At 34.8% G+C, this 13,550-nt stretch overlaps 1 protein-coding gene across 1 annotated transcript; it reads right to left on the bottom strand.

Moving 5' to 3' along the window:
• Positions 1 to 1,980: 1,980 nt before the first annotated feature.
• LOC114138578 (interferon-induced, double-stranded RNA-activated protein kinase-like) lies at positions 1,981 to 10,229 on the bottom strand. Its single transcript, XM_028007939.1, has 17 exons — positions 9,971 to 10,229; positions 8,507 to 8,636; positions 8,270 to 8,412; positions 8,063 to 8,186; positions 7,067 to 7,125; positions 6,471 to 6,620; positions 6,236 to 6,368; positions 6,091 to 6,152; positions 5,488 to 5,554; positions 4,951 to 5,006; positions 4,731 to 4,850; positions 4,494 to 4,616; positions 4,208 to 4,403; positions 3,491 to 3,625; positions 2,981 to 3,079; positions 2,761 to 2,823; positions 1,981 to 2,646 (listed from the first exon to the last, which is right to left on the bottom strand). Exons 1-17 carry the CDS (start codon positions 10,087 to 10,089, stop codon positions 2,533 to 2,535), a joined length of 1,893 nt encoding a protein of 630 aa, XP_027863740.1. The 5' UTR covers positions 10,090 to 10,229; the 3' UTR covers positions 1,981 to 2,532.
• Positions 10,230 to 13,550: the final 3,321 nt, after the last annotated feature.

Genomic DNA, 13,550 nt, shown 5'->3' with positions numbered 1-13,550 from the left:
AAAAAAAATATGTTGATTCTTTGAAGGGAGAATCTCTGTATATCGGTCTCTGTATATTCAGAGACTGACATTTTTGAACATTTGGCTTTGAAAACTGTATCAAGATCAGTTAGATTAGATGCCGATCATCTGTGAACATCATTTTTCAGATATGGCCAAGGATTATTGAATGGATTTTGGTCTGGGCTTTGACTGGGCCATTTTAACACATGATTGTGCTTTGATCTTAACCCACTGTAACTGAGGTCAAATGTTTAGGGCCGTTGCAAAAGGCTCAATCTGAAGCCTTTTGCAACCTCTCAGGTTTTCTTCTACAATTCCCTTCTTCCTAACAAAATACTCTCTCAGTATGTTGCCACCATCGTTTCACTGTGGTTATCTATGGTGAATTCAGAAATGTTACATTTTGGCAGGACTCAGTTTCTATGCGCCACAAATCTTTAACAAACTAAAAGAAAACTGCAAATCAACCAGAAAGGTACGGAGCCTCTTAAGGGACATGGGGAATTTTTTTTTCTTTTGAGTTACCTCGCTAAGGAATTGTGTTCCCTCGGAATACTTTTGAGTTCTCACGAAATGATGTACTGATTAGTTCATGCGGCATAATTTAATACTGTAAGCATTTCTTACGTGGCCATCGTATTTTCTGCTATTATACAAGGCTTTCGTGAGGTTTCCCATGTATTTTAATATGTTGTTGTGAAATATCTGAAGTTTTATATATTTTTCTTTAGGACAGAAATGCACCACATACCTAAACAGAAACTTTCTGTAAGTAGGAAAGAAGAAAAATACATCCAAACTATTTGGACTATTTACTATAGCGGGGTAATAAGTCATCTGACCAGGGCCAGCCCAAGGCATAAGCAAGTAAAGGGATGTTTTCATGTGCAGTTCCGTCACAACCTTTCACAAACAGATATGCAGTGAATAAATAGATTTTCAATATTTTTTTTTGCACCAAAGAGTTAAGAATAAATACTGAGGCTCTTTAAATACATTTGAAATTTTAAATTGACATTTGTGACTGTATAGAAAAATAGATCAGCAAATATTACAGTAAGCATATTACGAGGTAAAGCAAAAGAAAAATGTTCCCCCATGTCCTCTAGAGGGCTCCGTAGAAATATGACCAAAGAGGCAACTTTTAAAAATATTTGTAAGATTATCATGTTTCTTAACCATGTAAGCCCTAAAACAGTGAATTTTAGGGCTTACATGGATTGAAATAAATACGGTTTTGACACCTTTATTGAGACATATGAGTCGAACGTTTTACAGTCAGTGTCTGATGAATATGTTCTCGCTTTGCAGTTTCCCGCTTTTTCTTTTAACACCATAATAACTTAACGCATGACAGAGGCCCATTATGTAGAAAATTTGATATCACCCCTAACTGTCCAGTCTATTAATATAGGAGGAGATGGATTTTGATTTCTGAGCCCGTCAATATCTGCATCCCCTGTCTATTGTCCTATTGATATGAAACTTTTACCAGTAGCTCATATAATAAGTGTGATTACGCAGCAAAGGTGAAATCTCTTTTAGTTTTTTATTTCTCCAAGTTAGCAGGGGGATGCATTATTTGGCAAAGCAAATTATTAGCCTGCCAATATTTGCATGATCGGTATACATGCAAATATTTGGGGAAGATATTGGTATTTTCCCCAAATCTTGTCCTATTGATATGAAACTTTTACCAGTAGCTTAGAGGATAAGTGTGATTATGTAGAAAAGGTTATTCAACTCTTAGCTCTTTATTTCTCCATGTTAGCTTTGGGATGCATTTTATTTTGGCAAAGCAAATTATTAGCCTTCTAATATATGCACTCCCTATCTTTTTCCCCCAAATATTGTCCATTTAGTTGTTAATATTTTCTCAAGATTTAATATTATACCTTGTGTATTGACTGTGGTTCTAAACCTTGTGTGGGTTTGCAGAGTTTTGTACTAAACAACAAAACTGCAAAACACTGTAGATTTTGTCTTAAATCATTAACAGAAGAAAATGGTTTATTAATGAAATTTAAAACCAAAAAATCTTAACAAAATCTAAAATTTCCAAGGATTACAAATTTTTCATTGCATGCATTTTTGTACATTGTTTAAAAACAAGAGCATCCTCTGAATAATTGTTTAACTTTCTATGCATCAAAGTGCGTCATGTTGCCGAAGTTAATTGAGTTTCAAAGGGGTAACAGTTTAATAAAATATGCAGCTTTCTTTCTGGCAACCCAACAAGCCCACCTTTAGTTTTTCCTCCCAGTTGTCCCATAGATTATAAAGATGATCTATTTCTAGAGAAGAATAAGGAAACCAGCTGCTAAAATGACCCAAATCATGATTTTTTTAGAACAAGCATGATTATTTAAGTTGTAATTATTGCAAGACACATACAGTAAATCACAATAATTTTTTTTTCAAAGCTAAAAATTCCTCCAAAGTGCTGCATGTTGACAACTTTCTCCACAGTTCATGTAAAAATAACGTATTTCCTCCTTCTACCCAACCAAACTCTCATTCTTTTGACATTCACACACTGTGTTGGTCCAAGTGTTGGTTTGTTTCCTCCAGTTGTTCCTTCACTTGACTTGCTTCAGGTCGATCATTTGGGTTCTCAGACAGCAAAGATTTGATTATTCGATACTAAAATCAAAAATAGGATCAATGAACCTTGATTAGTATCAGGCTCCATAAAATAGTGTCTGAAATAAGTGCATTTAGTGAATAAATTGGCAGAGACTTAAAAATACAACATACCTCAAAAGGAAAAGCCTGTAAAAACTCTTTGGGAAGCTCGTTGTTTCTTGCATTTTCTAAAATCTAATAGTAACAAAGTAGTTATGACATAATAAGAGTGAATTAAATTAGTTTGTGAAGGCAATAATTCTACATCACATTTTAAAGAAAAACAGTGCAAAAGAAAACACACAGAGTGATTTATTTAATTCTAAAATCAGTCTTTTTATGAGTGACTAACCTTTGCTCTTTCGTGGCCAGTTGAGATTTTCCAAAGGAGTTCAAAAAAGATCAGACCCAGAGCAAACATGTCCACTTTACGATCATATCTATTACTTTCCTGTTAAAACAACACCAAAAAGTTAATTTTACAATTATTTCTTATCTTAGTAATTAGCTTGTATATTAGAATTGGTTTTGTTTGCTTTTTGCACAGCAGGTAATCAGTTATGAGCAGGTACTAGGTTGTACTAGAACACCTTCTCTTTTTTGTGTGGACAAAAAAGTGCCCTTCTGAAATTGTTTAATTTATTATTTGACATTGTATAGTATGTGTTAGCAGAGACAACTCAGAATTAACATATCAGCCCAATTTGGTATTCCCTACTCTGGTTGTCCATTTCCTTTGCAATTGATTTTAAGATCTTGTTTTTAGTTTTTAAATGTCTAAGTGGTTAAACACCTTTATTTTTTATTCTCTTATACAATAAAATCAATACTTGTGTTAGCTCTAGCACATTACTTTACTTACTTGTTCAGGAGCCATGTAGATTTTGGTTCCTGGTCCTTCTGTTCTGTCGATCAAGATTTCACTTCTGTCAATAGTGACGAGACCAAAGTCCCCAATTTTCACCTTCCCATTTTTTCCAAACATTATGTTGGGAGGCTGAGAAGTGAAAAATAAATAAAGTGATTAAAGTGATTATCAAACTTCTTGGATCAAACAACTAATCCTTTAAGAAAACTAAAATTACTAAACCACCAACATACTAAAACATGGGCTAATGATTATAGATGCCCCATGTATCTACGGGGCATTTATAGGACCATTTCCTGATGATTTGTGACTTAACATTCAGGAAGTTTTTGAAATGGCTCATTTTCAAGACATCAAAAAACCTGAACTTATTGCCAAAAAACATCTGAATGGTTTTTAAGTACTTGGGCTGTTTTTAGAAGCAGCCCAAGCGAAAGTAATAAAAAGAAAAGTACAAAAATGGGCAAAATGTGAATTTTGCTCAACAGGTGAAGTGCCCATCATTGGATTATATGCAGTTTGCTTCAAGCCGTATGCACATTTTTAATGAAAAGAATTAAAATTAGTTTCCCAATGAAACTTTCAAGAGAGAAAATGTGGTAAGAGAAAAAAAAATGAAGGTAGAACACAAGCATGGGAGAATCCAAGGAACGAAGGAAAGAAGGAACCTACCGATCAATCAAACCAGCAGTGTAAAAGCCTGAGTCTCACCTTAAGGTCTCTGTGAATTAAGTTTTCGGAGTGAATATATTCGACTCCATTGACTATTTGCAATGCAATAGGAAGACTGTCTGCTCCTCTCTGGGGGTGTGGTAGTTCCTCCTTGTTCCTCTCACCAATCCATTGTTTGAGGGTTGCAGGTTTACATAATTCCATCTTAATAAAGAGGTACTGTCCACATGTGACACTTGCAGGTAAAAAAAAAGGCAAAATGTGATTTTTCTGTCAGCCTGTAAGATGGATTCACTTATGTGAAACTAGAGGAGAAAACTCTTACTCTCTTAGTTTCTTTTGGACTTTTGCTTGTTGCACTTTTGAATCCTCCATCCAACAGTTGTAGTATCTGACAATGTTTTCATGTTGGAGATCTGATAACGCCATCACCTCTCGCAAAGCTTTCCTAAATCAAAATAATATAAATACAACCACCCTCAGGGAAACAATTTCACTGTTTGTCCTGAACTCTTTAACCAACGTTTCTGTTTTTGTGCCCAGAGCAGCACTACATACTCACTCTGTTCCAGGAACGATCTTCACTGCATAATCCAGATCCAACAGTTTTTCCGTCACCATAAAAACGCAACCGAACCCTCCTCCGCCAAGATATTCAAGGATCTTAAAATCTGATGTGAAGCTTTAGGCATTAAACAGATTGCTTAGACACAAAGAAATGAATCGGTCTTTAATACTTATTAAAGTTTATATTTTTAGTGGAATAAAATGTTTTTCAATACCTTGACTGCACTGGTGGGTTGCTTGTATTTGTGATTTCCTGGTTGTCCACATCATTCTGGGGAAAAAAATCAATAATGTGTGTATTTTAAAAATAGAAAAGCATTAATTGAGAACATCTGAGTATTTGAACTATATAGAGAGAAACAGTGCAAATACTACAACTTCAGCCCTTGGTAGCAATGTCTCCTCTTTGATTTGAAACTGCTAATGTACTAATGATCTACAAGAGTACATAGAAGCGTCAAGGCAGATTTTAAAGGTACAGTTCAAATTTGGTATATTAACCACAGTATATACCGTTTATAGTGTGTTTATTTTGTATAAATACTGATTTGTTTTTGCAGAAGGCTTAGGATGATCAAAACCTGGATTTCTATCATCCTAAAGCTGTTTCAGCCATGAAAATTTCATGCTAGTTTCTGTAAGATGCTTAAAAAGTCTGCAATGTTTATCTATAAATGTATGTTTATAGATAAAATATGAGTGTCTACATAAGCATCAAACAATGCATTGATAGTTTAACACAAAAGCAAAACCTGGTTCGAAGAATCCGCAGGATCAGATGAGCCCGTCATCTCGCTCTGCGATGGCTCAGAAGAATCTCTTTAACAAAACATTAAAAATTATTGTTCTACAGCGCTCCTATTAAGGTTCTTAAAAGAAACCAATCATTTGAATTTCTCTTAGACCGCAACCCACTTCCTCCATTATTATTATTATTATTATTATTATTATTAGTATTATTATTATAGTCACTGTTCTGATTACAGACGCTCTCAGTGAGTGCCAGCTGGAGACATCCTCGAAGGAAGCAGCATTATGAATCTTAATAGGAAGGTTATTACTACAAGCTGCTTTAATATAAGTAGGTAAGAAGTATGATCGTGAATAAACAGCCATTAACTTGCAGCAGACAGCAGTCACAGCCATCTCAGTTTTGATTTCAGATATACTATATTGTTATAAGTATTTGTTCACCAAATAATTTTTATATTGAAACATATTTGGGTAAGACTGGCCATGAAAGGACCAGGATGAGAATCACACCAAAAGGAGACAAATAGGCATGTCTACATGAGTACAGCCATAACATTCAGCTCTCCAATGTGTTCAGCTGTTTTTGTCAGGAAGTGTCTTACAGTGCATCTGATTGCGATGCTGCTGCTGCTCCATCTTCAGATGTTGTTGATCTGACAGACACCTGAAATGCCAAGGAATAGTGAAGAACATTTTAATTTGCCGTCGGCTTGAACTTGAAACTAGAGAAATCTGAACTTTGTCCACCTTGCTGTCATAGTCTGACTGCTCCTGAAGAGCAGACCAGGCCAACTTTGCTGCATTATGTTGGGCGTCCTTGATCTTCTTACCCTCAGCAACAGGGTATTCCCTTGTCTCAATTTTTAATTTGTAGAAAAATCTGCATTGAAGAAAAAGGATCTTGATATCTGCATGTTTACTTTAACATCAGTCAGCAATTCAGAAGCAAAGGCAAAACTGTTTCAGGTGAGAAGATTCTTACCGAGGGTTATGAGGAGGTCCACGTTTTTCTACTGGTATAAAATCAAGACTGAGGCTTTTTTTCTGACAGTAGTTGTGGATAATTGCAACAAACCGTGGCTCCATACAGTTGTTGTCTTCTGAGTTTATACTCAGGCTTTTTGTCTTTGTACTGAAACAAACAAACACAATTTCACATATGTGAAAACATCATAATTAAACAACAGGTGTGAGGGATAAAACATTATTTTCAATTATTTATTGAGACATCGACATGGACGATTCAGAGTTGATTAACAAACATTCAAACTTTATTATCTGAATGTCAACTAATAACCTATAATCCGAGAAAATCAAAGTGTGGAACTTAGAATTTTAAGCACTTCCACGTTCTACTCTTTATGTTCCTATTTTACATAATTTTATCTAAGGTATGTATTCTTCTTTATCATTTAACTAAAATCTATTGTGCATTAAATTATTAATTATGAATGGAGGTTTGTGGGAGTTGCACCATGTTGTGACAATGATAATTTATAATTGCATCGTGGCATTCTGAACTGATAGACCTAAAAAAAATCTCCACCCATAATAAATAACCTGCTGTTATTTACTCACCTGAGACGATTTAAGTTTTTATTGACCATCTGATTTTGTTGAACTGGGGAATCTATGACCTTAAAGCAAAAATAAGATAATTAACAAAGAGGAATGCTGCCTGATAAGTATTAGAAAGTTATTTACGTAGAAATTATATGGTCTGTGGTTTTTTGCAAAGTATTGAAAAACACAGCCTATTATGGGTTTCAGAGGAACTATGTGGTGTCCTATTACAAAATGCATCAGTTTGCATATGGGAGTGTGAAATACAGTCGGGGTGCCCATGCTGGTCATAATGTTATGCTTGATTAGTGAAAAGTCAATACAAACTAGTGCAAGTGAATTGCTTGTTTCATTATAGATGCTCAGACGTCTGACTGCAAATAGATGCATACAAGGATCCACTTTGTAAAATGCACCAGAACACCTGTGGACCTAAACAGCCCCACAGTATAATGCTGCCACCACCATGCTTGATGGCTAGTACAATGAGGTCTGAAAGCCCAGGATGAATTGATGTTCCATCAACACAGTGATCTCAAACACACATCCAAACTGGATGGATAAAGCAGGCTGATATTAAGCTTTGTCCTCTCTCATTATGCTAAAGGGTATAGATTATCAGTCACGTCTGGGCCAGAAAATCGACTTTAATTATCCCAAAAACTACAAAAAGAAATGTGGTGAAATATGAAGTTAGGATTTTGACATAAGCTTGTTGATGACTACAATAACATCAACAAGCTTTTGGAAGCATTTTGGAACAAAATTAGCATTTAGACAAATATTAGAGGAGAAAATATGCAAATATTTGAGTGGATAAAAGAAAAAAAATACTGTAAATTCAGAAAACAATAAACCCAATTCTTGTTTTAATGAATCTTCCTAGTCTGGCATTACCATCCCACACTAGAAAAACAACAGTTCTAATAAAGACATACACAAAACTCCCCACAAAATGTGCATGCTATGATGTTTGCATCTAAATGTCTAATAAACTGTATCACTACTTACCTCTGGAGATTGACTAGTATTTATCATGTTGTACACCAACTTAGCAGCTTCCTCCTTTGCTTCTCTCCTAGATTTTCCAGAGGCTTCTGGGTATTCAGTGTCACCCACTATAAACTTACACCATCTAATTCAACAAATGTATATTTATGAATTTCAAGTGGTTAGTTCATAGCACAGACGAATCATGCAGCAATGTGGTAGACTTACAGAGTAGCATTATTTGGTCCAGGCCGTGCCGTCACCACTGCTTCTACATTCACCCTATTTGTTTGACCGTATTGATTGAGCCAACATATGTAGTTAATGTCATTTTGCCTAGCAGGTGAAGACGTTTCTGCTGAATATTCTGCCTGTCGAGACAACAGTTATTCACCATTTAGGGACCAAAATGATTGTTTTGAATTATTGCACATAGTTTTGTTTCGCACAGAAGAGGAATCTTACTGTGTCCTGTTGTTGGTCCCCACGAAGACATCTTATAGCAGTCAGGGCTGCACTCAGCTTGGCATCCTGTTTGTTTTTTCCCACGCCACTCGGATAGGGTTTGCCATCTACGACAAATCTCCCAGTGAATCTTAAAAAAAAAAAAAAAATTAAGTCAAAATCTATTTCCATGTTATTCATTTGTACAGTACTATTTTTATCCATAAGATGACAAAATCATCTGTACAACATTTATAAGAAACAAACGTAACACTTTTCTCAACCAGCTTTGCATGTCTAGAAGCTGAGATTTTTGTACTTTTTTCTTTACAATTAGGTCAAGCTGAATAAAATTGGATGGGCAAGTATTTGTGAAATTTGGTTATCAAGATTTGCAAAAAATAAAAATAATTGGATCTCTGCAACTCCTCCAGAGTTAAAATGGCCCTCCTGCCTCTGGGATGCACCTTTTATTAATGACCATATTTTGGAAGGTGTTCAGCTATGTTATATGCCTAATTTCCTGTCTCACGCTGCTTTGAAAGTCTCCACAAGTTTCTCCCTGATATGTGTTCCTTGGTCTTCCTTGTTTGTCGTCTAATGCTGTCCAACAAACACCTGAGGCCGTTATAGGTCATATGGAGCTAGATTAAGATTTATTTAAATATTTGCTTTTTACTAATCAAATAATTAATTAATTCTGAAGGCAGTTGTCCAATACTTTATTTAGAAGTAATAGATTATACCAGGTTAAATACATGTAGACACCACCCTTCTCGGATTTGAAACATTTAAAACATTTTTCTTTCACTCACCCGTAGGATTTATTTTGGTACACCACATAAGAATCCAAATACAATACAGCAGTTTGTGGTCATACATTCATACTTTCTCCACAGCAATGTGTACTCAAAACCTCCACTGTTTGGTCTCAACTGAATGCTCTGTCTTTGTGTGTTGGTCTTCTGCTACTTGAACTTACTACACTAACAGAACTGAACTCCATGCCTGGAGACAAGGCACCGATTTAAGTATGTATAAGGTAAGTGAAGTAACTATTTGTGTTTAATTAGGCTAATTTGATTGTTTATAAGAAAACAAACAAACAAACAATTGCTTATTTTCTACTTTTCAGCAATTAGAGGTAGATGTAATCTAAAACTGAATATTATATAACACTGTTATAAAAGTCTACCTGGGTAGCTTACTTCCCGGGGGCGTTTTATCAAACGAGGTGACAAGTTAAAATTCACATAATACATTGATAAAAACAACATTTATTACTGAATTAGTCTAACTACGACAGCAGAAGTTTGATAAATAACTATTTTAATCATTTATTATATAATGACTGATCTCAGCGGTTCTTATTGCCCAGTCCACTAAACGACAGTTATTATTACCTGTCTTAAAGTTTCTCCATCACAGTCCAAATGCGGACTAATTCCCCCTCCCAAATCCCAAAAGGAAAATATTAACACTTACTGTTTATTATGATCGGGGCCCTCGGAGTCAAGAACCTCAAAAGTTACGTTCAGACCACGTCTCTGTGCATACATGTAGATATTAGAAATTGCGTTGCCAGTCTCTAAGAGCTCCATCATATACAGTAAACAGCGTCCAGGCTCTGTCTGGCTGGTCTCTGCTTCAGCTTCAGCCTATGTTCAAGACTATCTTCGATTCAGCTGTTTTGTTCTTTTCTAAGTTTCGATTCTGTCCTCCAGCTGGACGAATCGAAATTAAGCATTACAACTTCCGGAAACGGTTGGCGAAACGCGGAAGTTCTATCAGTTCATATGGAACAATTTCGATGGTTGCAAGACGTCTAGGATTGTGAAGAAATATTAAAAAGATTTGTGTTTAATGCCTCTTTTGTGAAATCTGACTACACCTAGGGCTCCTACATATTTTTAAAGTTCCCAATTTTTCTTTTGTGCAGTTTATTATTATTAATAATAATTATTATTATAGCTTCTATTACTAGCACTACTTTGACATATTTTTACTCCAAAAACAGCACACACACACATATATATATATATATAGTATATATATATATATACAGTTTCTACAGTGAATGCCTTGTCAGAACTATAAGGTTAATAACATCATTTTACAAAAATTGTTTGATTGCACTTCAGCCGGTGGTGGCCTGTTGTTTTATGGGAACCAGAGCAGACATTTTTAGGTAAAAAATAACAGGAAATATATTTCAATACTCAGTTTTATTTTTTCTGCTTATCACAATTTGGAAAATATTTTAAAATGATATATTTGACTAAGCATATTGTTTACCAGTTTTTCAGCCAATTAAGGTCTGTAACTAACATGTAGTCTTTTAGAATTATTAGAGTACTGGGTGAGAAACAAAACAAATTCAAGTTTTATCAAAAATTAAATGCAAGTTTTATCATATAATTAACTTCAGATTTTGTAAGTAAAAAGTAAGCACACAGAAGCAGACAAACCTCATAAATTTCACATGGTTTTATTTTCCAGTGTGGTCTTTTATGACAATAAGAAATGTTGTGATGCAACATCATAAAACTGCCAGAAATAGTATTAAATTGATCTTAAACAAGCTGATATTTAAACCCCAAAACATGATTATTTTCTCACAATGATATTTTTGTTAAAAACCTCTCCTGATAAAACGGAATCCATTATTTTCTTCTATCAAGTAAAGTGTCAGACACAAAACACCTTATCACACACAGCACATAGTCATGATTAACGGTTATAAATATTCCTCAAAATGCAAGAGCTTATTGATTTGATGTGAGAACATGTGAAAAATAGAGAATGTTTGTTTATTTGTGTGACAAAGAAACTAAAAGTGACAGAAAATGACAAACTGTATTTGAAACTAGACGAAAATTCTTAAATGTATTGTACATTTTTCACCTACCAAAAATTTCCATAAAAACTTTCTGAATGTGAAGTCAGGCAACATGCTTAGACTGGCTTAATTACAATAAACTATCTGACATTTTATTTGTTGTTCATATGGGTATATTTTAAGAGTTGGGCCATTATCTAGAATTTTGTGTTTACATTTTCTTAACTGTTAGTGATGCCATGCAAAACACTAAATCCTGCTACTGTGTACAGAGGTAAAATTATCCGAAACACTGCCTGAAAAATGTGTGTTAAAAGCTAATTTATATCTAGAGAGGTGTGAGCAGAGCAGAGAGAGATGGGGCGCATACAATGAGGGGCATGTTGTTCATCTCATATTCAGTGGTCACTACAACTCAAAACTGCAGAAATAATTACTATTGTTTGTAAAGCATATACAATTAGTAATTTATGCTGCTTCAATTAGCTTATGACACAGCACACACAAGCTGCAGAACTAAAAATACAACAAAACTGTAATTTTGTTTTTGTTTTGTAGCAATTACACACTGGTGAACCAGTAAAAACTAAAAAAAAAGGCTGGTAGATTACCCCATTTTTGGTCTGACCTTAAATAGATGCAGGTTAAGTTGCTTCTTTGCAGATTGTGGTCTCAACCAGAATTTAATGAAAACTCTCTATATACTTGGTTTAAACACTGAAAATCGACTTATATTAAAGACAGGGCTGATAACCAACTGTGTAATCTGATTAATCGTTTTGTGTTGTATGTTAACTGACCCGAAAACAGATTGAAACCACAATGAAAATGGAAATATAACATAATTTGAAAAACAAAATAGAATAAAACTAAAGAAAAGAAGAATAATCAGAATCATCACCAAGCAATATCAAAGCATTTAAAAAAGAGGACTAGCTGAAAAAGTTTGACTTTATCATGGATTGTTTCCTTTTACATAGAGATGGTCATACGTACAGGCTCAAATATATTCATATACTCTTACAAATACTTGATTAAATGTCCCTAAGAAAGTTGCACCTTAACCATCTGGTGTTTGTAGCCATCAACAAGCTTCTGGTATAAATCTCTGAATATTTGATCTCTTTTCATATGAGAAAAGGTAAGAGTTAATTTAAACTGGTTAGTTTACTGGCACAGCCCTGAATTGTAAGAGTAATTCCATCATTTTCTATAGCTATTTAGCTATTTCAAAAGGTTAATGATAGACCTTTATCTTTACCCAAACCAGTTTTCATTTGTGTTTGGGATAATTCTTCTTGTCTGGAACATCCAGCTTTGACTCCTTGTTGAATTGAAGTCAAGATATAAAAGAGGAGTCCCCAAAGCCAGTCCTCGAAAGCTACCATGCTGAAACTTTTAGATGTATGCCCTGTCCTACACACCTGAATCAAATTAATAAATGGTCACTAGATCTCTGCAAAGCTCATTGGCCTGTCTAACAGGTGCAAACACGCAACAAGTGGTGAAACACGTAGCAAACACATGAGCAGTGCAAACGCCAAAACATAAAAAAATTTAAATAAAAAAAATGCAACAGAAAACATTTTACAAAATGCAGAAAAAAGCAAATACAACAGCAAGTATAAAAATGTTGCAAACTCCACAAAGCAGAAGTGCAACAGACCAGTAGGGGGAGTTGACCACCAGAAATCTTATGGGACTCGATCATCAGTAAAGACAGAATGTTATGATTTAACATTATGCCCAGAAGAAAGAAAAGGTGCATTATGCTTTCCCTTTTTCTAAATTATACAACAGCAGCATATATGTAGGTAATATTACCTACTCCAGACTCCACCTAGTGGTCAGGACCACTTCCGTTTTGTGGAGCAAGTTTGAAGTGTTTTATACAAGCTGTGGTTCTTGCTGTTTGTGGCATTTTCTCTTTTGCTTCTATGTCCTGTGGTTGAAGCATTTTTCTGTTGATTTTTTTTATTTTGGTGTGTTTGTATGTTTTGGAGTTTGCATCATTCATGTGTTTGCAGGGTGTTTTGATGTTTGATGCAGCTGTGCTGGAGAAGGGATGCATCTAAAAGTTGCAGGATAGCAGCTCTTGAAGACTGTACTAGTTGGGCACCCCAAGTCCATATGGAGTTTGTCCTCCATTCTTACTATTACTGTGTATTTACACACCAATAATGTGTTTAAATACAAAATGTATTAACACTAGCAAACACAGACTCT

The sequence above is a fragment of the Xiphophorus couchianus genome, chromosome 22, assembly GCF_001444195.1.
Source record: "Xiphophorus couchianus chromosome 22, X_couchianus-1.0, whole genome shotgun sequence".
NCBI lineage: Eukaryota > Metazoa > Chordata > Actinopteri > Cyprinodontiformes > Poeciliidae > Xiphophorus > Xiphophorus couchianus.
Note: the sequence above shows the minus strand (reverse complement) of the source record. Positions and strands in the feature narration are given on the sequence as shown.